We start from the raw sequence: 26377 nt of genomic DNA, 5'->3' as shown, positions 1-26377 counted from the left end.
GGACATTAACCCTGACCATGTTTTCGATGAGGATTATTGGATAATTAATTATGTGGGTCTGCCCCACTGGAATCATGGGAAAGAAAAAATCAGGACCTGAAATTTTCTATAATACGGGACTTTTAAATTGCTGCCCTACAACTCATTCAATCAAGGTTGACCAGATGCTTGTTTGTCTTGCGGCCTCTTGAAATACCTCCTTCCTCCAACATCGATGTGAACGCCAGCCATCTCATGGCACCGGACACTTTGATGCGCTGAATATATAGTCCCATTTGCCTACTGGGAACACTTCCATTAGACCTAGCGGTTCCAATTTAAACAAGCAGTTTCAATCATCACCACTGGGGTGTCACTTTAATGTCCTTGGGACCTTGACCCACTGTTTGGCTTAGGGGGATCTTGCCTCATAAAACCAGACTGGCTGCTTGTATTTGCAGCACTAATGTTTGTGTGTGTGTGTGTGTGTGTGTGTGTGTGTGTGTGTGTGTGTGTGAGAGAGATATATAAGAAGGCCCGTCATGGAAAAAGTCTCCATATACACACTTCATTCCCCCAACCTCTCTGTTCCACAGTGTCTGTCCAATCGTCCAAGATGTCCACCCGGTTCTCTTGATCACTGAAGAGCACGTGGAGGGCAGGGAGGCGAAAGAATAGAGTGATGGACAGCCGGGGTGGCGTCATTACCAGGAGCATGCAGTTGGCAGAAATAGTGCTGACATTTCAGCCCGACACTGTGCACTCCGAGGAGTTATGGTTCCTAGTGGACAGGATAGACGCATTTGCTGCACACCTCCTGCACGCAGAATGCTAAACAACCTCTAAGAACCTGTGTAGCCGCAAAGCCGACGGGAGCAGAAAAATGAAAGGAAACAGGAGCGATTGAGTTTCCTTCTTCCCCAGTCGGGATTTACGTTTACAGCCAGAGCGGCTTGTCTGCAGAATTTTTTGACAGCTTCAGACGCTTTCAAGATGTTCAGAGTTTGCTAGTCAGTCTTGGTGAATGGTTCAATCAGAACAACAGGTCATACGGTGGAGACAAGTCCTGCGATAGTCTTGATACTGCTCTCTGAAAGCAAAAAAAAAAAAAAGAAAAAACCCAAACATTCCTCTCTCTGTCTTGCGGCAGCAGCTGACTTGCTCTGCAGCCTCCATAAATCTGCAGAGAGAGGCCAGTCACTGAGTGCCATGTTCGTCTTTGTCTGAGTCCACAACCTCTCTAACTCTCTCCTCTCCTCCCTCCCCGTCACCCTCCTGCCCCTCCTCCCCCTGCTGCCTCGGGAGGGAGAGTCAGCTCTGCAATGCAGACACAGCAACAACCTCGGCCGCATCTGACCAATTAGTGGCAGCCAGGAGATGAGTGGCAGAGCCAGCAGCCAGTCGTATGCAGGGGCTCTTGGTGGACGGTGGCGGGTGGAGGGAGGGCTGGGGGTGGGGATGCAGGGGGTGCCGGCAGGACTCGTGGAGGGGCCAAGTTACGCGGGGAGGAGGAGAGAGAGTGGACGGAGGAGGCAGGATGAGAGGGGACGTGGTGGGGATGGGGGGTGGGAGGTGGAGGGTCAGAGGGGGGCGGCTGCCTGACCCCTTGTCTCTGTCCGGAGTCACTGACCCGCCTGAGTCCTGTCGCCGCAGCCCTTCTTGCTCATCAGCTGGCTCAGGTCCACCAGCTCGCCCAGCTCCCCTCGCTCCAGCGCCCCCCGCAGCAGGGCCCTGGTCAGCGCCGGCGTGTGGTGCTGGGACACGTACGGCTGGCCACTGGGCGGGGCCATGGAGGCTGGCTGCGGCAGTGGCAGCGGGACGGGCACCATGCCGTGGCTGCTCAGGATGTAGCCTTCGGGTGCCGGCCACCGCAGGGGCAGCGGCTCGCCGTACTCCGTCGGGGCGCTGGGCGCCGAGACCACCCGCCGACGCTCGGGGGAGTCCTGGGGGGTCATGGGGTACACGTACTCACCGGCGGACTTCCTGAGAGGGGCTTTGGGTGTCCCCTTCAGCCCCTTCTCCTGTTTGCTCAGGCAAACGTAGTGCTGGCGCGGCACGTCGCCGCCCCGGCACTCGCCGCCGTGCCTCCCGCCGACCCCCTGCTGGAAGAGTCTGGTGGTCAGGTAGACGGAGGGGGGAATGCGGCAGGGCGAGCCCAGGCCGACGGAGCCTCCGCCCAGGTACGTCTGGCTGGTGTCCCACCCGCCGCTGTTGGAGTCCGACAGCCTCAGGCCTCTGCGTTTCTGCTGAGGGGTGTGCTCGGGCGTGGGCAGGAAGCCGGGGTCGAGCTCTCCGGACTTCACCCAGCCGTTGGGCATGACGAACAGGGTTTCCCCGCCCTGAGTGCAGGGCCGCTCGCCGCCTGCCTGGCGTGTCACGCTCAGCACGGAGCCGCCCATCCCACCGCCGCTGCCCAGCAGGGCCCGGTCCCGCCGCTGGATGGACGACTGCGAGGCGCTGCGACGGTTGCTGGGCTTGTGGGCCATGATCCAGCAGACGGCCAGGCCCGAGAGCGCCGCCCCGATGGTAAAGGCGGAGACTGCTGACGCAACCAGCAGGTTGAGGGAGACCAAACTCTCGGGTTCAATGAGCAAACTCTGCTGCAGGATCCCTGAAAATTAAGATGCACAAAAATAGCACAGGAAACCCTAATGAGAGGAAATATGTTATTTTTTGTTTGCAAGCTACTACCTGACATTGTAATGGTTGCCATCTATCGGCCATTTCCATTGCCATCACGATTTAAGTTAAATTTGCTTTTATGGCTGGGGTGTTGGCTGTGAATACAAACCAGTTAATCTGGCAAATTTCAAGGAGCCATATGCTCTTCACTGGGATTCCACCATTCCTGAATGTTTACACACACTATATTGAGAGTAATATTTTCATCTGAGAATCTGTCCATGAGGGGGGAGGAGGGTGGGTAAATCTGCCACTATAATTATTACATTACATCAGTGTTGTTCAGAACCCCAACAGGGTATCATAAATCATAATAAATCAACGACAATGATCACAGTCAGAATTGGCGTTCATATTGCTCATCATTACAGGATTTTCCTCTGCAATCGTTACTGTATTAAAAGGAGCTCCACTCCAGTCTGGCCTTGAGGCTCCACAGGCTCCACATCCAGACAGGTCTGCATTTGTCATCAGACCACTGTGGCCTCCGCTCCCCTCCTCCCCTCCTCTCCCCTCCTCTCTGCTCCCTTTCCATTCCTGCAGTCTGGTGAGACAGTCTCCCTTCGCAGCATACCATTACCTCAGTGTTTCCACCCAGCTCTAATCACTCCCATCTGCAGACACAGCAAGCACAACTCTGTCTTTACGTCCGCTGCTGCGCTTTGAGCATTCAAGGGGTCTGTCAGGTCTGCGGCCTGGCATCCTTTACCTCCCCTGCCATCACTCTCTAAGAGTAGTACAAACTAGAAGGTCACAAATCAGTCAGAGGCAAATGGTGCAGGTGTTGTAATGTGCTATGAACTCATCTCCCACAAATGAGGGAGGGCATTTTAAAGTAAAGAATGTGCCAGAGAGGAAATGTTTCTTTTTTCAGAATTTCCAAAGGCGAGTGCAAGGTTTCTCCTCTGTTGTGGTTGTGGTGGCATTTCAGTCTCTTAGCAGAAATGACTACAGTATTTTATGCGGAGTCGACTCATCGGCCACCGGCTGAAGTATCACTGTCACATGTTCGACTTCAAAAAGAAGAAAAAGCTGCGTCAGTGTGAGCTGGACTTGCCATGGAGTCTCCTATTGTTTACTGTGATCTCCTCAATTGAAGTGTCTCACATTGAGAGCACTCCGGCAGGAAGTAAAGCCTGAAAACAAAATCCCTCAAATTTGATTCAGCACTGACAAAGACAAAGAAAAAAAACTGCTTCCAAGAGCAAGATTAAATTACTGAGGAGCCATGGAGAAAATTGCATTCGACCTGAGGTAATTAAAACGGGCTAAACCCTGGACCTGGTCCAAAGACATTGAGTCAGAGTGGCAGAGTGCTTTATACAGGTTATGTTACAAGTTGACAAGTGGATGTAATGGTTAATGATGCCACTAGGAGGCGCATGTTCCGAGTTGAGTGAGCAGCGTCCATGTCCTTGTGCAACATACCATCACAGTCGCCCAGATGGGAGGTGGCGTTTCCATAGTCCACATCTTGTTGGAAAGGCAGCCTGCGGCCACACACAGAGGTCACAGCACATCAGAGCCTTAAGAGAAACTCTATTCATGCATCTCAAGTCAGGTTGTGAGGTTACACGATCCCCATTAGGCGGTATCTACAATCTCGCAGAAGACAAAGCTTATCAAAATTCCCTCAGTGATGCACAGATATGGCCGGTGCATTCAAAAGTGTGGAGTCGTCAGTGTCAGATGTGACTCAGGATGTTTTGGCCATAATGATCAATTAAGATCAAAATGCCACGTATCGACACGTCGCGCAGTGTAATGGTATACTATTGATCCTCTCATCGATTTCCTGTTCTTCCCAGCTGCCAGTCACAGTGGTCAGAGGTCAGGGTCAGATGGCTGAAGGGGTCTGGATGGCAGCAAGCGTGTCCATTTAGGTTTAAGAATAAATAAATAAATACATTTAGAATATAAATAATACATGAAGACTAAATCTTTAGAATTTTTAACAACAAAAGATCAGACAGATATTGGAGGCAAACAAAATACAAAAGAACACAACAAAAAACAGTAGATGTGGCCCTGACATCTCTTGCCTCAAAGGGTTTTTGTTTTTTCCCCTCCCATTTGCAGACACAGGGATTGAGAATTGGAACACTACAGACTCAGTCTGCATCCAAGCAGACACAGGAAATATGTTAAGCTCTTGTTTTGTTTAGGTCTGATTTCTTCTTACCGTGTGCCGGGTCTCAGGAAGGAGCAGGTGCTGCCTCTGGTCCAGCCACAGTACGGGTCCCTGGAGGCCAGGCAACTTCTGGAGACACACACACACACACACACACACACACACACACACACACACACACACACACACATACCTCATTTTCAGGCACACAGTTAAATCAAGAAAGTGACAATTTTAACTTTGCGCTTCCTCCTCTAAGTGAGAAAGTGCAACTCTTCATCTGGTACACATTGTCAAACACAAACACCATTTCAAGCTGCCCCTCAGACACATTCCTGGGTATGTGAGTAGCACGGGCCAGCAGTGCCGCTACTTGAGGACTCTTGGCTGCTGTGCTGAGCTGCATCAAAAGACCATCCTCTGCCTACGCAGTAATAAACAGATGCCTTGTTGGTATTCAGCGGGGAGACTTTTTCTGAAACATGAGAATCCTTCTCAGCGAACTTATCATCCCGATTGAAACGACACCACAGTTTGAAATAACTGGTCCACCTATATTTAAACCTCGTCTCGTTACCCTCTGGAAATGCAGGAAAGAAAGGAAGAAGGAAGCAGGGGAGAGGACGTACTTCATGCAGCGTGAGTGCAGGTGGCAGCGGGAGGTGGGAACTCGGACCAAACAGGACGGGAAGGCCAGGAGCAGAGTGTGGCTGGTCCGGTCCAACAACAGGGACAGGAGTTGACGGGCCTGAGGAGAGTCCTCGCCACACCTGCACAAACACACAGGAAGCAGTTCCAGGAAAGGCCGAAAATACTCCAGTAGCAACACAACAAAAACACATGAATTCATAACAGACAAAGAGTAAACAAATATTTCCTGAGTCCTTCTTACTTTTCTGGATTGAATCCTTCAACCTCCTCTAGAAACACGCTGCTGTGCGAGACAGAATCCCCACTGGGAAGCATCAGGAACTTCAGGATGGTCCCACGTGTGGATCCCAGGAACAACACTGTGCGGTTCTTATGGGGGCCGGCCTCCGTGTCAACCACCATGGCCGTCAGCTGGTACCTGCGGACCAGAGCAAGTCGCCGGAAATAAAATGTGTCGGAGTTTCGGTTAAAAAGCATGTCAGGCCTGTGGGTGCATGATGGATTCGGCATGCGCACCGTCCCATGGTCTTGACCACCCAGGGTCTGTGGCCGAGCAGTGGGACCGTCTCATCCATCAGCGGGTGAGTCTTGACAAAGTTCAGCACCTCATCTGGCAGCGTGGTGGAGGAGCTAAACCTGGAGCCCTGCACTGGACATCCACCCGGCCTGCGCACACACACGCACACGCACACACACACACACACACACACACACACACACACACACACAGAAAGTGAGCAAAGAGGAAATGGAATGGCACCAAAGGCTGGGGTCTGAAGGAAGGAAGAACAAAGGAGGCAGATTGTTTCCTTCTCTTTTTTCCCCCTTTGCGGCTAGTGGAGAGCCGTGTGTTCGAAATTTTTTGCTGAATAGCAGTGTGGCTGCTGTGAGATTGACAGCCGGAGCTTATAGAAATGGGAGGAAGTAGACTGCATGGGTGACGCACGCTCTTTGACAGCACCACTGCAGCATTTTTTTCTCTCTGCAACCAGAGTTTTGCTCACAAGCAAGTGCACGGCATGGTGCTAGGTGCACGTCAGGCTAACTGGCGACTAAATTGTGCACCAGTGTGAGTTGTATCTTTGAGCAGTCAACTGGCGACTCGTCCAGGGTGTAACCCTGCCTCCTGAGTTGGGACCCAGAGTGCAGGATAAGCGGTGACAGAAGAGGTAACGGTACCTGGGTCTGGGCACCGCCTCGTCTGGCACAGGGGTCCATATGGACTCAGGGGATTTCTGCTCTTTGAACCGGCCCTCGAAAACGTGAGCGAGCTGCTGCATGTCGAACACGCACACCGCGGAGCCGGGAATGCTGGAATAGAAAGGGAAAAACGAGATGGTGGTGATGAGGGAACAGCCGGAACACCTCCACCTCCGGGCTGGTGCTTTTGAGCGTCTCCGCACCTGTTGGGCGGCGTGGAGAAGAGGCCCAGGATGACGTCACGGCCCTGCATGCGTATGATGCCGCTGGTGGCGTGCAGGAGGTTGAAGTAGAAGTGGGAATCACCCGGCACGGAGCAGTTGAGCCGCGCCTTGAGGAACGTCGTCCACTGCTTCTCCAGGACACGCTGGGAGCCGCCCAGGTCCGCCTTGCACACGCGGGCCACCCGGGACACCATCACCTGAAAGAGGAGCAAGCGGTGACAGGTTGGTCCAACGGAGGACAGAAGAGAGAAAATAAGCAGGTATACAGAGAAGAAGAAATAAATGAAACCTTCTCCAGATGATGAAACTCCATGGCCATCTCTCTGAAGAAGAAATAAATGTGAGGGCCCCACTCCATGGAGCTCACAAAGTAGGGCTCTGAAAACAACAACAGCAGAAAAAACAATAGCGTTGAAATAAACAGGGGGACGCATGCAGCACGGCGCCTGGGGGCCAAACGCCGCTGGCTGACGTGCACGGCAGAACCAGCACATCATCAACAAACACGGCTGCTGTCTGCCAGACCCCTCTTTAATTATTCATGTGCCGTTAAAATAACTACCATGGATTGCATTCGCATTATTTATGATTTATTCACCCGCCGCTCTTTCAGCTTTAACCTTCCCCCAGCTTGTTTTTTTTTTAATCTATTCCTCCACGGAAAACAGGCAGAGCCGCTCAATTGACAGCTCGTTAAAAAAATAACATAAAATCAAATAAATCCTCTGAATTCTTTGAGCAGGACTAACCTCAGAACGTGGCTCTGGCTGAGAGCCTTCATCCGGCTATTACCACTCTATTAAAAATAGACCTTGTCATGTCTCTGAGCGCAGCCCCATTATTTGGCAGACGCTCTCTTTTCGCATGACTGCTGCTTTAAAATCCTTTTTGACAAGTCCGTTTTTCTAGAACAAGTACCTCGGAACCACTTGGAGTCGTGTTTGACCGTGCGGAGGGCGGGGCTGTCGCCCAGGCTGCGATAGATCACCGCGTCGATGGCCAAGAAGTCCGTCACGGTGCCGGTAAAGAGACTTCCATCTGGGAGTGAGGGAGGAAGTGCAGAGAGAGGGAGACAGAGAGTCAAGGAGGCGATGAGGAAGATGCGGTAGATGGAGGAGGAGATAGCACAAGGTCATGAAGATTAAAACCCAACAAGAAAGGCAGCGAGAGGTGAGACTATAAATCATTTGCAAAGGTAAACATGAGGACACAGATGCCCGACAAACAAACAAAAAAAGGTGAAGGTCTACCTGCAAATAGAGCCACGTTGGCATGGCGAGGATCATACGGGCAGCGCGCCATCCCACTGACAGGCTCGCCGACCATTTCTAAAGTGTCTCTCTGTCACAGGAGGGAAGACAAACCCAAAAAAACCCTCACGTTAATTTTGCTGGCAGCAGCTCAGAAAACCACCACACTGACCACTGGACGGATACTGACAGTGTAGTTGGCGCACAGTGGGTTGAAAGCGTTTGTTCCGCAGACAAACAGTCCGCCGTGCTGGCTGAGCAAAACCTTGATGAAATTACGGCACTCCCCCTGAAGGCAAAAACACAAAGGAGAAGAAAAGAAAATCACAAGGTAAGGAGCGAGCGTGGGGCAGTTGTGAACCAAAGCCGCACTCGTGTCAAGGACATTTCCCCGTTTGAAGTATTAAGAAGAAAAGCTCTTAAAAAGCAATCCTCGGGGGAAATAACACCCTCGTCCATGCCACCATCTGGAGAAACAACAGGACTTGGACTTTAGAGCAGCCATCAAAGTGGAGCCGCTTGATTGAGTCAAAATATAAAGCTGCGAACACAAGTCGATGATAATAGTCAGCCTTGTTTATGACGGCAATTGCTGCAGGAAGTGCTGACGTTATTGCAAATATGGAGCTGGCGCAACGGTGTTGCTATGCCAAAATTGTTTTAAAAACTGGTCTCCTCGTGGTTCTGTAATAGAATTTCTGTGGCATGCAGCTTTATACTGGCACATTGTGAAAGAATAAGCACATAGTTTGTGTTTCTTAAGGAGAATAGTAGAAGGTTAATGGAAATAGCAGCGGTTAAGCTCCTGCCTTCAAAGTTAGTAAAGTGGAGCAAATACTCCCAACCGGACACACAACACAACTGCATCCGTTGGCAGAACAACAGAACAATGACCTGCAGGCTAAATGTTGCCTACATAATTAGATAACATGTAAACGCGATTGTGCCTTTTCAGACAACGATTACAGCCTCTCCTGTACTCGGGGTCACGCTGCGCAGGAAGACAAACAACCATTTGCATTCACGGCCAATTCTGAGTGCCCAATTTGTCTCATGTGCATGTTTTAGACTGTGGGAGGAAGCCAGAGAACCCGAGGAGAACCCGAGGAGAATGCAATGATAACCCAAGGAGAACCAGGGGAGAACCCACACAGATGCAGCCAGAACATGCAAACGCCACCTGTCCGGAGGCCCGGGGATAGAACACGCAAACCTTTTTCTTTTTCCTCTGGGTTATAGAGACTTGCAGGCACTAAGGGAGAAATGTCAGCATGAGAAAACATCAGCCTTCCTGGTGGATGACTGCTCCTTCCTGCCCGCTTCTCTTCCGCCCTGGCACGTCCCATCACTACGCTCTATAACCTTCCTTCACCAGTTTCAATTACTACTTTCTGCCTCAGGGCTGTGTCACTCTCCCCGCTTACATCGCCCTATAATCTTCCTTTTTCCTCTTTGTCTTTTTCCAGTGAGTTCGACCCAGATTAGATTTAGCCCGAGGCAGAAAAAAAAAAATGCTAATATTTTACCATGGAGTGCATCCGTCCCTTCAAATCTGTTCCTGCTTTTATATGTTTGATTCCCTTTACACCTGGAAACACTGTCAGCCATCATTTTGCCTTCCGTCAGTGATCGGTCTGCTCCTCACTTCTCCCCGTGGACCTCCAGGGAAGAAACATGAATATAACTGGCACAGCACAGGTGTTCAGCGGAAATGGTCTCCGAGCTTGGCAGCCTCCTTACAGCCTGGCTAAGTGTGATTAAGTGAAGTGCTGGTTTCTTTATCGGTTTGGATCAAATTTGTGTAAATACCCGCAGGCAGGCGCACCCGAAGGAAATAAGGTATCTCTGACAGCTGTTGGTGCCGCCCATGCGTGTGATGGTTTTTATCCATGTGAAAAATGGATCTAAAAGTTTGACTGCTGCGGGTGAGGCCTTTACCTCGTGCTTGCCCTTCATCCGGCACACTCGGATGTCGTTCTTGTTGGATTCCCACGTCCGTTTCTGCAGGAGGAAGGAAGCAGTCAAAATATATTTACAGTATAAGTGTGTGTGCGTTTGTGTTTTTTTGCCGACAGACTGATTCTCACCTTGCTGTAAAACATCTCGTCCCCGGCCATGTTGTCCAGCTCTACTCTGTACAAGTCATCTCTGCAGAAAGACACAGAGGATTTGTGCAAAATTAAAGACAGATATTCCATAAAAATGAGATAGCTATCCACATTTGCTCGTTAAAATCAATATGAGAGTGAACCCAATGGATAAAACGTCTTGTCTGAGGAGTTCATCGGCCAGCTGATGTGAATCTCAATCAGAAGAAGCTGAGGAATGACAGATTTGCAGCAGCTTGTTCAAATAATTCAAACTAAAAACAATAATTATGTGTGTGGGTCTATGTGAACACTCACAAAGCAGTGGGCTTCTTCATTTGATGGTTGGATGAATTTATTTAAAAGGTAATCAGCCAACCATTACCACCACCTGTGTTTTTTGTCTGTCTGTGGAATATGCAAATACGTTGCAGTCAAACAAGCTGACAGATAAAACTGTGTTAAGTGAAATTGTCCATTTTAATTGAGGTCGATTAAATGATGTGTTTCTGTTGTTTCCTTGGTTCGCTGCTAGTGTAGCAAGCTCGCTCTGACTGTTGTTTGGTGCTGTAAAACTGACACTTTTGACAATGATGTGTTGATTTAAATAATTAATCTGAATGCAACCGTTTCCAAAGCAGTCACATCATTTTTTTTTTTGTCATTTTGCCATATATCTCAGATTTATCCCACTTGATTAATCTAACAGAGTCACAAAAGAGTCACAGTCATTCACAGCTGGATTTGGAAGCGTTGGTAGAAAGGTACAAAGAATTGTTGAGCAAAACTAACAGTCTCAAATTATTGACTCGTCTGTCAAAAAAAGCAACAAAATCTGACTGACACTCCACTTTAGCTGTACTTGTTTCCAAGTAATCTTGCTGTAGACATCAAAGTCATTTTTTTACTCGTCAGACAACTGCCTGAGGCAAACCTCCCTGAACAGCGGGTTTTCTGCGCGAACGCCTTCATGTCTCCGTGGCCAGCTCCACTCGCCTTAGCTCCAGAGAGTCGTTCTCGTCGTACCGCCAGCCAACGGCATGCGGATCGTTATGCGCATTGATGACATCAGTCCAATATCCTTTATGGAACTGACTACAGATATCATGCATTACTGGGTTGGATCGGTCTCAGGGAATCAGAGCCAGAAATGTGGGCGTGAACATTTATTTTCATGTGGGCCGGTCACTGATTTTAGGTGCGTTTTATTGATTTGAAAAAAATATGATCCTTACTCCATGGATGCCTTTATATTTGAAAAGAATTATGACGTTAGCTCTGGCCCAAGTGTAAATCAATCTCTTTTGAGCAGGACCAGCGTGGCATCTCTAACTAACCGCGAACATCTACTCCTCTGCGCCGGCAGATGGAAGCTGAGGCGTAAAATGGAAGTGAAAGGATATAAATATTAGAGCACCAGTGACACACAGTTGGAGGCGGTTGCCGTTGGTTACCTGGCTCCGATGTAGAGCGTGCGGTTGACTTGCAGGACCGTCTGGATGTGCAGCTCCTGCCTCTGAGCCGAGCGATGAGCTCTGCCCAGAAACACTGGATACCTCCGCACCACTGATGACAACACACACACACAAACATTATCTCCTTTGGATTGATAACATGGTCAAATATCTAATAGACAGGCCACAGAACAGATCATCTCCCCTTGAGTGTTGTCTCCACTCATAATGACATTTTTCAGTACAGTCTTTAGAAACACTTTTGGTCCATTTTGCGCGTGGCTTTGCCTCTGTCCTCTGCATCTGACATTTCAGATGAACCAACACAGGGGTGAAAATGGCAGACTCTCAGAAAGTTTCCAGAGAGGTGCACAGCGGCATCCACGGGGAATCTCTCATCCTCCGGAGAGGGATTGGTAAACTGTCTCATTGTCCTTGACTGCAGGGAATGGAAGGGAGCGACGCGGCACTTCATCTCCGCCTGTCTCCTCCTCCCTCCCTCCCTCTCCTCTCCTCTCCTCCACGCTTCAACCTTCCCTCGCGCCGTCCTCATCACCCCTAACAATCCAATTGTCCAATTGTCTCCCACTTTTATTTGTGCCTTCCCGCCTGTCTGAACATCCACTTCCAGCCATTTTGCTCCCTTTTTCCTCTCGATATGTTGCACTTATTCCTGTTTATTGACTCGACTTCTGTGCCACCACTGACGGGACTGAGCGGGTCTCTTGAAATTTATCTGTATGCCTGGGCAGCTTCAAAGCAGCTCCACACCCATGCACTGACCTTTGACCCACGACTTCCACATCCACCGTGGAGTCATTCATCAACGGCACGCACATACAGTCAATGTCGCACACACACACACACACACACACACACACACACACACACACGCACAAACACACAAACACACACACACACACACAAACACACAAACACACACACACACACACACACACACAGCATACCCTCTACAGGGACGTAGCTGAGAGGACTCGGTTCCTCTGGGAATGAGCCTTCAGCCAGATGAAGCAGCAGGAGGAGAAGTGTGAGGGGAGGAGCCACGGTCCCCATAGCAGCAGCAGCAGCAGCAGCAGCACACATGCACTGAAAAGAGAGAAGAATTACATCAGCGTGTCCCAGCATGTAGCTTTCCAAGAGCAAATTTAAGACATATTTCATCTTCAACGGGTCTTTGTGTTTGCAGGTCTCCCAGTGAAGACAGTGACATGTGTGTGTGTGTGTGTGTGTGTGTGTGTGTGTGTGTGTGAGAACAGGGTCAGAAGTGCAACCGGGTGACTGCTGTCACCGACCCGTCTGCAGCGCGGCGCTGATGCGCTGCTATTGTCTGCGCGCCAATGTTACGCCGATCTGTCGTCACAAATGTCAACTCCGTCTTCAGCAGTTATAATTGGGGGGAGATTCTTGCAACCGCATAACACGCAGGGAGTCAAAACACACACAGGATCACAAAGGGGAGCCTGAATGACTAATGTTCTTTCACAGACTTATGGGCATTTTCTTTGCAGATGGTGGTTTGGTGACAAGAGAGCGGCGGTGGCCATTGGTGGATCAGAGACTCAAAAAGGAGGAAGAAGTTTGGATGAGCAGGACAAGTTCTTTGTTAGTGGCAAAAAGTCAAGAATGCAATAAGGGGGAAGAAGATGAAAGGAAGATCTCTGTTTTTGTTTTGGTCCCGCCCACTCTGACACTGAACACAGATCACGGGTTGAATTCCTCCTGGCGGAGCTGAAACTGTGGCTCGGCTGGTTTTCTGGGACAGTTTGAGGCATTTTTTCTGATATTTGCTCCTCATTTGGAGGTTTGCCACATGTTTTCTTTTGTTGAGGCAGAAACATTGGAATGGACGTGTTGCCCTTTACACAATAGCACATGGCTGGATGGCATGCAGTAGAAATAAAATGCATTAGAAATAAAATGTAAAGAAAAAGAAAATCAAACACCTCTCCACCACCGACCAGACCAAGATGGAAGCACACATAGTGTACGTTCCTGCCAGTCACACAGCTTGTCAGCCACAAAAATCAAACATGTTTTCTGGTTGTATAAGTTTAATGGCGTCGCAGCGTGCTGCAGAGGCTGCCGGCTTTGATGTGAGAACAATTTGAGAAACACACTCGAGACACAGATTGAACGATGGGACAAAGATAAGTCAGAAATGATGGGACAAATTAGATTGGAGCGGCATTTTTTCCCTCAAGGTGATGTACCTCTGTCACCCGGAGGACTCGGCGCTTGGTGGCACCCAGATGAAAGGAGGGTTAGCAATCGAAGGGAAGGATGCGACGCGAAATGAATTCCCTTCTCATCGTCAAATCAACCTGTACACCGTGCCACACACCCCAACCCCCGCCCCTGCCCTTTCATCCTCCCTCCCACCCTTACGCCCTCCCCCGCCTCCTCCTTTCATTCCTCTTTTTCTTTATACCTCTCGGCTGGTGTGTTCCAGGATAAAAACCCAATCCTACACGACTTGTTTTTCAGAGATTGAATGCCAGGTAGGGAGCTTGATGCGTTTGTTGCTAAGGTGATGACAACTGCTATTTGAGGCGAAGAGCAGAGAGTTGGAGCACACACACATACACACACACACACACCACACACACACACACACACACATGCGCAACACACACGCACACACACAAACATAATAAGCACATTCACCTGTGTTTGCAGCACTTCATGCGTTTGAGTGACAAGCTGTTTGCAGCCGCAGTGGCAGCGATGTGGGCTACATACTAGACACCGAGGGCCACTTCAAAATGAAATTCCAGCCCACAGACCACGCATGTGACATCTTGAAGCCCTCTCCTCATTAGAGACATGGGCGGAGCCCTTGTTTGGTGGGCGGTGTGTGGGGGGGAGGATTGTTCCATCTCGTTCCCTGAACGAGACGTGTTTGAGTTTTGGCCTAATATCACCACGACCACCACAGGCGGTTTGATGTCTATAACTCATAGAGATGGACGTTTCTGTCGTGCTCCGTGTGCACGCTGAGACAACCGACGGACAGTTTAATGGAGCACATGTTTGTGTGAGATTAGCAACCAGTGACTAAATATATATTCAGGCGATATTATGACTCTAATGGCCTCAGGAAATATGCTCAGAAATGAGGCAGGCTATCAGCGATGAAACATTCAGCAGTTCAGCGATAAACTGCTTTTTTTTAATTCCCTGAACAATTATCATTTCAAATTTAATGTGTTTGATTATCGCGCTGTGCAAAATATACTGTCCACTGCCTCAGTGTGTCCATGAAAACCTGGGAGGATGGCAGACTCAGCGCTGCTGAGGGTTTTTTAAAAGCTGTAGGGAGCCAAGTCTGGTGTTCGGGGTTTTTATAAGAGTAGAGAGGGAAAGTTAATCACGCTGGTTCACCGACTGCATGAAGCAGGGGCTCTATGAATCCATCGGCTGTGAAAATATGTTCAAAGGTTTACTGATGTAATTTGCTTTTGGTTCAATGCAACACAAAAATTAGACAGAGAGCTGTTGTTTTTTATTTGCATCTTCTATACTAGCAGACAGCCTGTATCACTGAGATTGTTATACAGGATACAAGAGGGTGGATATAAAATTGATGAAAAATTCTGGAGCATATGGACAAGCAGATAGAATCAACAAAGACTTAAATCAAAACCAAGATTCTGACTAAAACTGGGAGGAGGATCGGTTCCAAATGAGGAGACGCAGAGAACCTCAGGAGATGGGAATTAGGAAATGAAAATAAAAAGCAAAAGAGAATGAGAGAAAGATAATCAGGAGGTCACGCCTGCACAACAAGCAGGCAAGGACAGACAGAATTAAGATGAAAACAGGGGAAATGAAGCTTTATATTCCAAAGGTACCGGCAAGACGAGAGAACACAGGTGTGATTTGAAATATATGTTTATGTTTGGGTCCACTTTTATCCATCATAGCCCTGAGAGTGAGAGGAGGTGCCTGTCGGCTCTACTTCACAAAAATCTTGCAGCCAGCCGGCTGAGAACATCTGAACAATCAAGAGTCGCAGCACGTGCAATACTTCATTAACATTTTCTTCCAACAAAAGATCAAACGGGTATCTTTAAAAATGATGAGACACATTAACCACAACTCGAATAGTAAATAGCTTGCAGAAACTCTAAAATTAAAAATACAAACATTATTCTTAATGTACATATATATATATATATATGTATATATATATATATATATATATGTATATATATACATATATATATGTTTATATATATAAATATATACATATATAAACATATATATATGTATACATGAAAGCAACTTTCTAATACTTCAATATTTCTACCCCCCAAAAAAACCTTCAGCCAATCATTGGTGTTGCATCCTCATTAGAGTCTGTATTGATTGAGGTCATTGATCCAGAAGATAAACCTTCAGATGTGGGCCAAGGCCAACGTCTCAGAATACTTGCCAGCCCCATGACAAAGACAGTATATTTTTTTTCTTTGCCCAGGGCAATGGAAAGAGGGCCTTGACTCTTGTTAGGTCTGGGATCAAAGTGAAAGACAAAAAAAGAGGAAAGGCATGAACCGGATTTATGGCAAGGTGGTGAAAAACTAAAAGGTGACAAGAGGGGAGACGATGGTGGTTATTTGTTTCAGACCACGGTGCTGTGACTGAATTTGAAGGTGTGACAGCAACACGCTTATTATAGGCTGCATGTAATGACAGCGATGGCCAAGCAGTGTAATCTCTCCCTCATCTGGCCTAGCTCCATTGTCCACCGAAATGGTGGACAATGTGGACAATGGAGCAGTCTGTGAGTCCAGGTTAAAAAAAAAAATAAATAAATACATTTTTCTTTGCACTTTCACATTTGGAAAACATTCATATATTTATCATTTATTATTTATTTTTTAAATGCCTCATAAAATGAATATTTTCAGTCCTTCAGTCACAGCAGGTGCATGCAATGAGAAATTTTGAGTAATTTCAATATGATGTCATGGCTCAGTTTGCACATCTCCATTGAAACTTTGCTGCAATACGGTTACCAAACAGCCAATCAGCGTCACTGTCTGTCAACTCAAAGTCATTACCTTTTGTTTTGTTTTGTCTTGGGGACTTTTCTTCTGATTCAAAAGAAGCACCTCCAGGAAAAAAAACAAAACAAAAACAAAAACAAAAAAAAAAAACAAACCGGCCAGGCCGTCGGGGTTGAACTGACAAGACTCAACTTTTCCATGAGAGTGTTTACGAGGATGTCACAGGGGAGCCAACATGTAAAAAAAAACGTGCCCCTGTGAGCTGGAAGTGATGCTGACCAACGGTTCAGTCGTTTCAAACGATTCACGCTCACTTCCAGTTTTGTTGCTCATTTCCACCAATGGGATTGAAGTGAGTGGCGACTCTGCGTTCAAGTGAGCTTTGCCTCTTTCATTCACTCACAATAATGAAAATGCGTGCCAAAAAGAATGGTGGAGGCTGGCTAACATCGTCGCAGTCACACAGCGGGCAGTGTCCCACATGAATCAGATTCTTGGGCCACGTTCCCCTCGTTTCCCAACTGGAGCATCAGCATCACTGTGCTTATTCCAGCTCCAGGCTATTCATGACATCATCTGTGGGTAGTCGACTTTGAGTCGACCTTAATCACATTCCAGTCGACTTAAAAAAAAGATATCACGCCATGCAACCACTCCCAGGAGTGCTTTTAACGTTTTTAACGTCCCAGGAGTGCTTTAACAGGCCCTGGTGTGGACGCAATAAACAAATTGAGAAAACGCTTTCAAAAATGTGCACACCTTTAGATGATTCCTTATATAATTCAGACAGTCTGCGTTCTGTCCTCCTCGGCTCTGTTTCATAAAGTCTTTGCCTCCCATGCTGCATCCCACGGGGTTGCCAGGGGTCAGCTGTCAGCAGGGAATTTCTATACCACCCAAGAGTTGTGTCAACAACCTACATGAGATTCCTTTCACTGATTATCCGACTAATATTTACCCATGGTCCCGTTCTAAACCCACCCGTTCTAAAAATGCCCCAGTGGCCTTGGTTGTGTATTGGATGCCCGTGTATTTGCACAGGGCATCTGGACATTTGAAGCTGCAAGGCAGTCTCATCCTTTAAAAACAGAGCAGAAATACCTTTATATCTGCGCCACAGGGAGCTCCACCTGGCCAGAGGAAACAGTGAGACCTACAGAAAAACATGAATACAAAACAGCTCCTGCAGTCCCTGACCTGTGCTCCACCCCTCACAGTGCAGCCATTTGTTCCTCTTCAGATGTGTATAATGCATATATCCATACAACAAAAAACAACCTCATCATTATGCACACACAGTTTTTTTTTGTTTTTTATTTATTTTCATCATCAGCGTACACACAGTGTAATTCTGTTGTGTGCGTGTGTGTCTGTTTCGAAATCTGTTGTTATGATCAGGACTTGCAGGCAAAAAAAAAAATTCTCTCTCTTTCTGCTTCCTCCCCCTGTGTCTCGCTCTCGCTGCTGCTGCAGCCACTCCAGTCTGTGCCTTTGTTACCGTAGCAACTGATAGCAAAGGCAAAGCTAGGCAGAGATGTTCCATTGCAGTAGATTGAAAAGCAAAGGGGGTGGAGGTGTGGAAGGTTGGGTAGTGATGGGGAGTGGATGGGGGGTGGTCGCCCTCTGACATACACATAATAAACACAGCGGCACACGTATACACGCACAGATGTGTGCACACACGTAGGCGTGAAACCGGAGCCGTGTTCATTCATATGAGTGTGCACCAACATGGAACATGTTACTTGTGGGGAGGGGGAACTCAGCGTGGAGAATTGGGGTGTGGGGGGGAGGGGTGGGTTGGATAGAGATTTTTGTCTCCACATTATTCACACACCACCAAGACAATGCAGCTTATATAAAATCAATGGGGGTCAACAATGGAAATACTCAATGAGAAACATGGATTTGCTGCATGTTTAATGGCAGAACATGATAATTGTGGTGCTATATATGTGTGTGTGTGCATAAATATGTACACATATATGTACACACACACACACATTTACATATATAAAGTACATACATACATACTGTACATGCAGTACATTTTCTTGAGGGGTTCCTTATGTAAACCTGATTGTTCTGTTTGCCCTGCATCATCTTTATGTTGCTGCACGAAAAGCCGTGATTGCATGATCTTACATCTGGGAAAATAGCAGCAAACAACAAAGCTAACAAAGGAATCTCAAGGTTGCAAAATAAGTAAGAAATGACTTCACCAGCATTTTTTTTTAATGTCTGTCACGAAGGGCACTAATACATCAGGGATACACATCCCAAATGGAAGGTCCAAAACCATGTTGTCTTTTAGTAGGAAGCTGAGAGCCAGGAGGAGGCTGTAAACAGAGGGCTAAATACATTGTTTTTCGGAATGCTCTTTGTATAATTCACTTCAGATGGGACAGGATGATGAGTGTGAAAACTGATGTTAATGGTATCTTTAAAAAAGGACTTAACAACACTTAAAGACAACTGTTCTTCCATTAGTGTCACACTTGCCCCTGAAAGTTGGAGGCTGCAATAAAGTCGGACGGCCGGAGGGCTGAGACACAGGCACGGGATAAACTGGGAGAACTGGGTCACCTTCACACTCCGCCACTTTATCCGACAAGCACTAGCATTTCATTATCGGACTTGGAGGAGATTTCTCCTGAAAATGGAAAGGGCGGGAACAAAGTGGGTCCCAGGGAAGTTCAGCTCCTCTCACATGCAGCTCAGTGCCGCGTGCAGCACTCGTCGCTCAACTTCGCAGGATTTATCATATTTGAATGCGGCTCTCAGGTCGCAGGCAAAAGTTCTCCAGCTCCCAGGTTAAAGGATCAGCGTGAGACAAAGTCAACAACAGCTCATTCAAATTTTACTTCACACACCGGCTGTTGAACCGTGGCACAGAAAATCGATGAGTATCCTGCCCGTGGAACACTTTTAAGCTTTTGACCTGGCAAAATTCCTGCTTGATACTATTGAGGGGGAGGACTTTATGACCTGTGCTGCAGCCAACTGGCAGTGGGTGATCATTTGATTCCACTTTTGAAGAGCAGTCCAGTCAGCCCTCAATCTGCATCCACGTTCTGAACTATGTGTAACGCAAGTGTCGCGTTGAATATGGTAGCAATGCACGGGATGAACCTGCTCAAACTCACTCAGAGAAACCTGGGAGAAGCAAGGAAGCAAGAGAGAGAGGCACCCCCCCTCTCTCCCCACACACTCACTCTCTCTCTCTCACACACACACACACACACACACACACACACACACACACACACACACACACACACACACACACACTCTCACGCGCTCCTCAGCAATGGCATCACTGTGTCAAGTCTTTATCTTATCGTGTCGGAGGCGATATTCCCTCAAGAGGCTGCCTGTCTCCTCGGAGCAGCACTAATCAGAGTTAAGGGAATCTGTCTTTTGCTGTTAAATATCCTAAAATACTATTCAATCTACAGGGTCATTTATATGCTAATGCAAGGGTTACCGCTGCACCGGCCTTTTGACACCTCAGCACGCCTGTCTGTTAAGGCAGACGTGTGTGTCCAGAGCAGGTTAAATTCAAAAATAAATAGAGGGGAAAAGAGAGAGAGACGATAATGGAGGATGGTTGCAGAGGATGTGAGAGAAGATGAAGAGGAGGAGGAGGAGGAGGAGGAGAGAAGACAGAGGAAGAAAGATATTCCCTTGGGTGGGAGCCATAGGTAATTAAAATAGGATGGACAGAGTTGGAGTCTAGCCAGGGAGAGCTCCATCTCCCCTCAGACTTCTCTCCACCAACCAGGTCCTCTGCCTACAGCCAAACTGCTGCCAGTGATACACACACACATACATACAGCACACATACATGTGGTTATTTATAGGTAATGAAATGCACGCAAACAGCACAACAACAAACAACAACAACACACTCCTCAAAACATTTTATTTTTAATCTAGCTGCTGTGGTGTACATTAAGAGCAACACACACACACACACACACACACACACACACACACACACACACACACACACACACACACACACACTTATGGCGCAGTACAAATTTGCAACAAGGGCAAAGGCAGCAAACCAGAGTTTGACTGCAGTAAGCGCATATACATTCACTGCACAGCTCCGAACTGGAGGCCGGCGCATGAGTATGCAGCGCACGCACTCAGACACACAGTATGAGCTCAGAGTCAAACACATGCACACACGCCACCACGGCGGCGTAGCGCGGCAATGGGGATGAAGGTAAACACAAGCGCGGCGGCGCTGGCGATCATCAATCAATTTAACCTGCTTCTAATGCCGTTATTATTCTGTTTTGCTGCGGTGCATCTAATGTCAGATTGTGTGACTGTCATGGACTCCCGTCCCCGCAGTGCATCTCCTCCACTCATGTCCCCTGAGTAAGTACAGTAACGAGAAGAATCATCACAACACCTGGAGCTCAGAGAGTTTTCCCACTCCACCAGAATCATCCTAATCAAGTTCTCTCTGTGAAACTTTGCTGCTGTTTGTTCTCTCACTTCAGCTATGACTATGCTAAAAAGGCCCAACCTATGTTTCAGCAGGGCAGCCGCTTCCATGCAGACACTTTTAGTGGCTCTTCCTTCGGCTGCGGCATAAAGAGAAACGAGCCGAACCACGGCCACATATTCCTGTCAAGTTTTCCTCTTTGTGTGCTGTGATCATCACGAAGGGTAAATATAGCTCTTTTGGCAGAAGCCCGCTAAGAGGATCACAGCTCACAATGGGTGGTCCGCGCACAACAGACGTGAAAATGCCAGAGCAGCGCCTCGACGACTGACGTGTGCACGCCATACACGTTACGCATGCGCGCACGTACACGCGTGTCTTATAGCGGGAGGCGGCTATAGGCGGAGACAGCACCTCCCCAGAGGGCCCTCCTTTTCCCTGCCGCCGTGCAGGTATAATTGTGTTTTCATCTCCCTTCCTCTCAGCTGTGACTGGGCCCCAGATGGAATTAGCATAATTAAAAGGGAAAAGTTGTGTTTGTTGCACGAGAAGGAAGCATGGGTTCGCGGGAGAGGGGACGGCATAGAAGGAGGGGAGAGACTGGCCATGCAGAAAAGCTTCATAAGCTACAAAACCATCTTCAGTAGCTGGGAGACAAAAGACTCAGATGAGCCTTTATGTCAGCACGCACGCACGCACGCACGCACACACACACATATGTACGTATATACATATGTATAAATATATATGTATGTATATATACACATATACACACATGTATATATATTTTTTCTTTTTTTTCACAGTATACATACAGTATATATGAACACCCCGGCTCCAAATCCCTGTGACTAAGCTGCCGTAACTAAAGCCGGCCGGAGGTGCAGGTCTGAATGTGTTGGACAACAACATACAGAGAAACTTTGCAGGATGGGCCGAGCGGCAGACGGATAAATACACCTTTATTAGCAGTAGCAGAAGCAATTGAAGTCACTTTGCAATTCTTGTCACGTAAATGATAGCGCAGATGGTAACAGGTTCAACTACCTCCGTCTCTCCGGGTTGAAACAGCCCTGATGACACTCACGACAAGGGGGAAAAAAAAAATCACCGGAGCAGGGGGAGGATTGGCCACATGCAGAGAAGGTCTGTTTGCCTCAGATAAGAACTCGTCATCATCCTACCAGCAATACGTGTGTTGATGCTATCAAAACAACGTGCTATTAAACCGCCAGAACCCATCAGGGAGGGGTTGTTAAGGTAATGCAGTTGCACAGGTCTACGGACGGTTATGGAACGTGAGGGGAAAAAAAAGACGTGCTAGAGGATTCATAAAACGGAGGCCGTCCCCCGGGGCGGAGGAATGGGTGAAAAAAGGCAGAGTGGTAAAACTGAAGATGCATGGCGATGCAGCGTAAATCGCCTGACGCTCTCATGCTGAGGGTGTTGCTACGCTGTGTAAACGGCCGCAGCGCCGGCCAAATTCACCTGTGCAGCAACGGCATCATCTATCTGGCGCAATGGCGTCAGCGGGGAAACTCCTCATTTCTGAAACAGATTCAGACAATTACTCCTTTGGCTTTTGAAACATCTGGAGTCCCACGACTCTTGAAAGCATCTTGCATTAAGAAAAAAAAGAAAAGAGGGAAATGTTTTGCAGCCGGGAGTTTATTTTAAATGCCTGCCTGGAGATGAAAGCTGTTTTTTTGACAAGTAAAGAAAGTAAGCCTGCATGGCTCCTGACCCTCTGGCCCTGCATAATCCTGCACAATGGCACCCTGAGGTCCACAGTCTGAGGACCCCACTGGAATAGGTCACCCATTAGATGCCAGAACAGCGAGACTCTCTCTGATCTTACTGCAGGCTCACTCACCTCATCAGGAGCTGATTTTCTACTAAAAATTCCACCAAACTTCAACAAAAGCAGCACAAGGGGGAAAAAAAACAACCTGTGCCCAGACTGAACATCTTTGGAAGAAATAAGCATCCCTTCCAATCTCTTCATACTAATGATGGCCCTTAAAAAAAATCAGATCATGGAATCATCTATCCTACTCTTTGAAGTGAAGCAGCCGCTTACTTTAAGGCAAATGAGAGTTGATGAGGCAAGTTTTAAAAAGCACTTAAGGTCTGTCTAAATATCATAGCGTTCCTTCTTGTAGGTAGCAGCTTCACTGGGAGCAACCTCCAGTGATTTCCGGCCAAAAAAGGGAAAGAAAAGACAAATAGTATCAGTGAATTTTCGGGACAATAACACTCCTGACTTTTAAGCTGGGCCCCAGGGTTAAAGAAGCAAATCGAATCTACAGTCTAAGCGTGAGACCCAAGTGGAATGCTGAGGGTTTCTCTGCTGTCTGAAATGCAAAATTTTTTTGGTTGTTTTGTTTTGTGGTTGTTGTTTGACTCACTCTATGTTCCCTCTTGTGTATCAGCGGCAAGGAGAGGCAATTTGTCACCGAATGTCTGACGTATCCTCTTGGAGATGGGAACAGAGATGCTGTTAGGTAACATCTCTCTCTCCAATATCTCCTCTTGCTTCTTCTAACTCCATTTAACACAGACAAAGAGACTCGCATGAGCGCGCGTGCACACACACACACACACACACACACACACACACACACACACACACAGGCACAATCTGTGAGACGGTTGTTTCACACACACACGCACACACGTACACACACACACACACACGCACACACGCACACACGTACACACACACACACACACACACACACACACACACATTTAGAAGCAAAAAAGTGCTCCTCTGCGCTAATCTGTTGTGTTCTCTCTCTTTGTGGGTATTATGGTGCAATCCAGTCTAATTTTTTTCTCTCTCCCTCTCTCCCCGCCCCTCTCTCTTTCTCGCCGTGCTTTCCGATGCGCTGTTTGCAGCTTAGCGTGTGTGATTGAATAGGCTCCTATGTGATCAATAGAGCTCATTAAATGTCCCTGTGGGTAGTGGCCTCAACTTGGGGCTCTATTAGATTGCTTTTACCTGCAGCCTGCTCTGCCTTTTGTCCTTCTTTTTGCTCAAATAATTATCCTGAGTATTAATTTTTCTCCCACTAATTGAATCACCGAAGCCCTGGTGCCGCCGCGCCCGTCCACTCGGGGTGTTTGGTTGTGAAGGAGGCCCTGGGAGCGCTGTGTGTGTGTGTGTGTTTTTTGGGGGACTGGAGGCTGGAGGGAGTGCGGGAGCAGTTGGCTGCACCTGTTGTTCCCCCCCGCGGTTGCTATGTGGCGGGCTGAGCACCTGCTCAACGCGGCTGCTGTGTGGCAGTCTGTGTGGGCAGCGAGCGGGGATAACAGGGGCACCATTCACGCCGGCTCCCTTACGGCCATCCGCAGGCCCGCTTCCCTTCGCCGAGGCTCCCTCTGCCCCGTCACTGCCGCTCCGCTCCCCTTTGCATTCCTCCGCCGCTGTCCGCCACTCTCTGTCCTCTGCTTCCCCACAATCTGCCCGTCCGCATGCCTGCGTCTCTCCCACCCTCATCTTCTTCTTCCATCTTCACCCCCCGCACCTCCGCCCATCTCTTTTTGCCTCTTTAACTCGCACAAATGGAAACGCAAACATAAACAACTGCAGCTGGGAGCTGTTATAGTCCTTCTGTGGAAGCTGGATGGCTTTTAGAGTGAAGGATGAAGCTGTAAACAATAAATTAGCCATAACTACTAAATCACTCCTCCAGCAGCTGGAAGGGCTGCTGCACCGGCGTCAGCGTTCAACTTGTGGAGGGTTGTGAGTTTGCAGCCAGGCGATTTTGAGGCCGAGGAGTTACTGTAAGAGTGAGAGGCACATTGTGGACAAAGCACTTTAGAGTCCTACACTCACTGAGAGAGGTACACTTAACAACTGCAGCCATCACTGTATTAACACCAGCCCTCTGTGATTCCAAGAGTCGGACCGATGTTGCACAATTAAGGCCTAAATTATTGATAATCGTCCTGAAATCAGAAGAATACAGTGGGCAGCGTGCATTTTGTGCCTGTCATGCCACTCCCGTCTCTTCACTGTGAGTGAGTAATGACATAATCAATTGACAGCACCGGGCTCCCAAATCATCACACGTGACCTTTGCAACACAGACAAATGAGTAATAAAACATAATGGATCTATACCAAAAAATGCATATGGCATTTAAAGGCAATAAGTCAGACCCGACCGACAACCTGTGATTCGGGTCGTGATCCAAATAAGAATTTCAGGCTTTGTGCTCGTCCTTTGCAGTTGCAGCGTTTGTAACGCTGGCACGGGTTCAAACCATTTACAGGCTAACATGGAAAACGTGCCTACGCAACATGTGAGGGAACAATGAAATTGAACAAAGACGTGCACATGATTTGCACATTCAGAGAAAAAATAATAATGACCAAAGTTGTCGCTGCTGCTGCTGCTGCTGCTGCTGCTGCTGCAGCAGACACAAAAGAACGCACCAGAAGGGTCCAGGCGATGCCAAACGGACATCACCCACAGAAGCCAATAATGCAGCAGGATCGCGCTCACTGACAAGACACACAACCGCGCGCACGCTTCGCTCTACCTGTCCGGCTCGTCTGTGTCTCAGCGCCGCCGTTTGGCATCACTCACCGTGCAGATGGCCAGGTGGAGGGGCGCGAGCAGGTGCCAGTCGCCAGGTCGCGACTGTGTGTCCCTCCTTTTGCGGGTAGAGACGACAGATAATCCGTCCGGAGGCTCTGAGTGGAACGACGGCAGCTCCTCAGCCGCACCTCACCTGCCTCTTCGCTCTGCGCGCCGCCGTAGCATCACCGTTTAACGAGCGCGTCCCAGCCGACTTGCCTCTTTTTTCCTCCAAGCCCTTGCCTGCGTAAAAAAAAAAAAAAGGTAGTGCGGTGCGTAAATTGCCGGCTGCGATTCCACTTCTCCGCGGCGGCGGCAGCACTTGCAGCAGCAGCAGCAGCAGCAACGGCAGCAGCAGCAGCAGCAGCAGCAGCAGCAGCACTTTGCACAATTAGAAAATCCCAAATCCTGCTACTGCAGACTGGCCGTGGGCTTCTCAATGGAGGGTGTAGGACAGACGTTCGAAGTAAGCAAAACGTAACCCCCCACCTTTACATCATTTTAGAGGTGAATGGTCCAACGCGGTGACAGCAGGGGCCCATAACTCACACCGCGCGCACACATACACATTCACTCACACACACACACCCTCTCTGAAACACACTCCTGCAGAGGACCAATGATGAATGGAGGACC

General features: G+C 48.3%; 1 protein-coding gene across 1 annotated transcript; it reads right to left on the bottom strand.

Moving 5' to 3' along the window:
* Positions 1–103: 103 nt before the first annotated feature.
* On the bottom strand, positions 104–26304 carry LOC142885039 (semaphorin-6B-like). The gene is made up of 17 exons (XM_076021131.1): positions 25751–26304; positions 12627–12765; positions 11659–11770; positions 10205–10265; positions 10056–10118; positions 8308–8406; positions 8118–8208; positions 7786–7905; positions 7157–7245; positions 6847–7064; positions 6623–6754; positions 5960–6109; positions 5685–5861; positions 5422–5562; positions 4844–4921; positions 4090–4151; positions 104–2590 (listed from the first exon to the last, which is right to left on the bottom strand). The coding sequence occupies exons 2-17, from the start codon at positions 12760–12762 to the stop codon at positions 1602–1604; spliced, it is 2718 nt and encodes a 905-aa protein (XP_075877246.1). The 5' UTR covers positions 12763–12765; positions 25751–26304; the 3' UTR covers positions 104–1601.
* Positions 26305–26377: the final 73 nt, after the last annotated feature.

The sequence above is a fragment of the Nelusetta ayraudi genome, unplaced genomic scaffold, assembly GCF_046127955.1.
Source record: "Nelusetta ayraudi isolate G7.1 ecotype Tasmania unplaced genomic scaffold, CSIRO-AGI_Nayr_v1 ptg000011l, whole genome shotgun sequence".
NCBI classification, from domain to species: domain Eukaryota; kingdom Metazoa; phylum Chordata; class Actinopteri; order Tetraodontiformes; family Monacanthidae; genus Nelusetta; species Nelusetta ayraudi.
Note: the sequence above shows the minus strand (reverse complement) of the source record. Positions and strands in the feature narration are given on the sequence as shown.

What these genes read in the sequence shown, in the direction of transcription:
- LOC142885039 (XM_076021131.1), bottom strand. Translation starts at nt 12,762, where the DNA reads ATGTGTGCTGCTGCTGCTGCTGCTGCTGCTATGGGGACCGTGGCTCCT. An exon ending in ACGCTCTACATCGGAGCCAG is followed by an intron (nt 10,266 to 11,658) that starts GTAACCAACGGC and finishes GTCTTTCTGCAG; the next exon opens with AGATGACTTGTACAGAGTAG. An exon ending in AGTTTCATCATCTGGAGAAG is followed by an intron (nt 7,065 to 7,156) that starts GTTTCATTTATT and finishes CTCCTCTTTCAG; the next exon opens with GTGATGGTGTCCCGGGTGGC.